The sequence below is a fragment of the Medicago truncatula genome, chromosome 3 (assembly GCF_003473485.1).
Source record: "Medicago truncatula cultivar Jemalong A17 chromosome 3, MtrunA17r5.0-ANR, whole genome shotgun sequence".
Lineage (NCBI taxonomy): Eukaryota > Viridiplantae > Streptophyta > Magnoliopsida > Fabales > Fabaceae > Medicago > Medicago truncatula.
Genome location: NC_053044.1, coordinates 32,532,008 through 32,534,967, shown reverse-complemented (window position 1 = coordinate 32,534,967; position 2,960 = coordinate 32,532,008). Strand labels below are relative to the sequence as shown.

General features: G+C 35.3%; 2 protein-coding genes across 2 annotated transcripts; both read left to right on the top strand.

The window, feature by feature from the left end:
* LOC120579599 (uncharacterized) lies at positions 1 to 1,954 on the top strand. The gene is made up of 3 exons (XM_039832055.1): positions 1 to 759; positions 803 to 1,780; positions 1,889 to 1,954. Exons 1-3 carry the CDS (start codon positions 1 to 3, stop codon positions 1,952 to 1,954), a joined length of 1,803 nt encoding a protein of 600 aa, XP_039687989.1.
* A 35-nt stretch (positions 1,955 to 1,989) lies between these two features.
* On the top strand, positions 1,990 to 2,753 carry LOC112420200 (uncharacterized). Its single transcript, XM_039832479.1, has 3 exons — positions 1,990 to 2,093; positions 2,259 to 2,425; positions 2,522 to 2,753. Exons 1-3 carry the CDS (start codon positions 2,080 to 2,082, stop codon positions 2,680 to 2,682), a joined length of 342 nt encoding a protein of 113 aa, XP_039688413.1. The 5' UTR covers positions 1,990 to 2,079; the 3' UTR covers positions 2,683 to 2,753.
* The last annotated feature ends 207 nt before the right edge of the window (positions 2,754 to 2,960 follow it).

Below are 2,960 nucleotides of genomic sequence, written 5' to 3'. Positions count from 1 at the left end.
ATGGCCTCTTCTGAAGCACCAACACAACCATCAGCAGAAGCTTCGACTCAAGATTCTCAAACTCAAAGGAATGTTAGGGCGAAAACCGATATAGCTTGGGGTCACGCTAAAATTGTCCTAGACGGTGAAAAAGAAAAACCACAATGTATCTATTGTAACAAAGTTATAAAGGGAGGTGGAATTAATAGATTAAAGTTACACTTGGCTGGAGAAACTGGACAAGTCGAAGCATGCAGCCAAGCTCCTGAAGAAGTCCGCTTTAAGATGAAACAAAATCGTGAAGAGACAAGGCTCAAGAAAAGAAAAACTGAACATGCAATAGGTAATGAAGAGATAGGTAATGAAGAGCAAACACAAAGAGGACAACCTAGGTGTAGGTCAGTGGTTGTTGCATCTCAAAAGGGAACGAACAATGGAAGCTTTGATAATTACTTTTTGCCTAGAACAACTCCTGGATCACAGCCTACTATAAAAAGTGTTTTGCAAACCAAGGAAGTTGTAGAAAAGTGTGATCTTTCACTTGCAAAATGGTTCATTGCTGCATCTATTCCCTTCAATGCAGCAAATTCACCATATTTTCAGTCTGCGGTCGATGCTCTTTGTTGCATGGGAGCCGGATATAAAGCTCCTTCTATACATGATTTGCGTGGTCCTTTGCTAAATAAGTGGGTTGATGAAACAAAGAAAAAGATAGAGAAATACCGTGAGATTTGGAAGACTACTGGTTGTACTCTTATGGCAGATGGGTGGACTGACGGGGTTAGGAGAACTCTGATAAACTTTTTAGTTTATTGCCCTAAAGGAACAGTTTTTTATCAAATCTGTTGATGCTTCTGGTGCTTCAAAAACTAGTGAGATGTTGTTTAAGCTTTTCAAGGAAGTAGTGTTATATATTGGCCCTGAAAATGTTGTTCATATAGTGACAGATAATGCTGCAAACTATGTTGCTGCTGGTAGGTTATTGGAAAAAGAGTTCCCTGGCCTGTATTGGTCTCCTTGTGCAGCTCATTGCATTAACTTGATGTTTCAAGACATTGGAAAATTACCTGAAGTTAAAGAGGCAGTTTCACATGCCACAAATGTTACCAAGTATATATATAATCATTGCTATCCATTGTATTTGATGAGGAAATTTACTCATGGAAGAGAGATACTTCGTCCTGCTCCAACTCGCTTTGCCAGTAATTTCATTGCTTTGCAGAGTATTTTGTCTCAGAAAAATGCACTTAGAGCCATGGTAACATCTCAAGAATGGACAACTTCTGCTTATGCAAAAGAAGCCAAGGCCAAACAATTTGTGGAACAAGTCTTGAACACTAACTTTTGGACTGCTTGTGCTGACATAGTGAAACTCACAGAACCACTTGTAGGTGTGTTGCGTCTCGTGGACAGTGAAGATAAACCTTCTATGGGTTTTCTTTACAGAAATATGTATAAGGCTAGAGAGGAGATGGTGAAGAGGTTTCAAAGAAATAAGACAAAAGTGGAGCCTTACTTGAAGATCATAGATGATCGATGGGATTCACAACTTCGAAAAAATCTTCATGCTGCTGGTTATTGGTTAAATCCATCTTGTAGATTCAGTCCTGAGTTTGAGAAACACAAGTCCACCACATCTGGTCTTATAGATGTCATTGAAAAGTATGCTCGTAATAATCATGAGTTGCGAGCAAAGTTAAATACAGAGACAAGTATATTTAGAAATTCTGAGGGCGACTTTGGAAGGAAATCTGCTATAGAAGCTCGAAATTCACCATTTCCAGGTATCTTACATTTCATTGTATCATATACACTTACGATGATCCATTTACAAATATCTTACCTTTCATTGTATCATATAAACTTACGGTAATACTGCATTAATTGATGAAATTTTGCAATTTTATAGATGAATGGTGGGAACTTTACGGATGTCAAGCACCACATTTGCAAAAATTGGCAATTCGGGTTCTAAGTCAAACTTGTAGCTCTTCTGGTTGTGAGAGAAACTGGAGTGTGTTTGAGCATATTCACTCAAAAAAAAGAAATAGGTTGGAGCATCAAAGGCTTAACGATCTAGTCTTTGTTCGTTACAACTTAATGCTAGAAAATAGGTATGTATTACTACTATATTTTAGTTATATTAATCCATTGATAAAATAGTGTTTGTTTCTTTGCATAATGAGATTGTTCACAATAAACCTTATATGTTCATCATTTTTTATTTTTAATCTTTTACATTTAGATAGAAATCTTTATATTTTTATAATGATTTATAGGAACAACAAAATTCGAAACTATGACCCCATCAATGATGAATTACTTGATGATCATCATGATAATTGGGTGTTGGAGGATTCATCGCCATTTTTAACAGTTGAGGAGTTGGAATCATCACGCAATGATCTTGCCAATATGACCATCCAACCTATTTCAAATGATATTGGTATGTATGTGTTTTCTTATAAGGTTAAAATTTCATTATTTCACTATATGGTTATATACCAATTGCTAATATTTATTTAAATTGATGTTTTCATAGATGGATTGAATTTGGATGAGGATGATGATTATGGCAATGATGCACCTGACACTAATGCAGAAAACATGGATCAAAGTAATGTTTTTGATGAAGCTGCTGGAGAAGATGTTGAATTCCTTGATGAGCTTCAAATTCAATCAATATTGACTCCTTGGAATTAAGATGTTATTGATGATAATACTTGTGTTGGAATTATATTTTCTTGGGATCTTTTTGAATTTTTATAACAGGGGCAATCTCTTATTTGAATTTATGTTGGAATCATACTTTTTTGGTTCTATTTGGATTTTTACTACCAAGATGTATTTTGAGTTATGACTATGTTTTGAATTTGAGCAATTAGCCTATGAAATTATTATTGTTGGATAGTTTTTATCTTATTTTACAGGGGTCATTATTTTAGTTTATAAAGTGACCGAGTCACCGATTCAATCCGAGT

Bases quoted from the DNA above. Each gene is read 5' to 3' on its own strand.
- LOC120579599 (XM_039832055.1), top strand. From the start codon at position 1: ATGGCCTCTTCTGAAGCACCAACACAACCATCAGCAGAAGCTTCGACT. The intron at 760-802 runs GTTAGGAGAACT...ATTGCCCTAAAG, and splicing joins CAGATGGGTGGACTGACGGG to GAACAGTTTTTTATCAAATC. The intron at 1,781-1,888 runs GTATCATATACA...GCAATTTTATAG, and splicing joins CAGGTATCTTACATTTCATT to ATGAATGGTGGGAACTTTAC.
- LOC112420200 (XM_039832479.1), top strand. The intron at 2,426-2,521 runs GTATGTATGTGT...ATGTTTTCATAG, and splicing joins ACCTATTTCAAATGATATTG to ATGGATTGAATTTGGATGAG.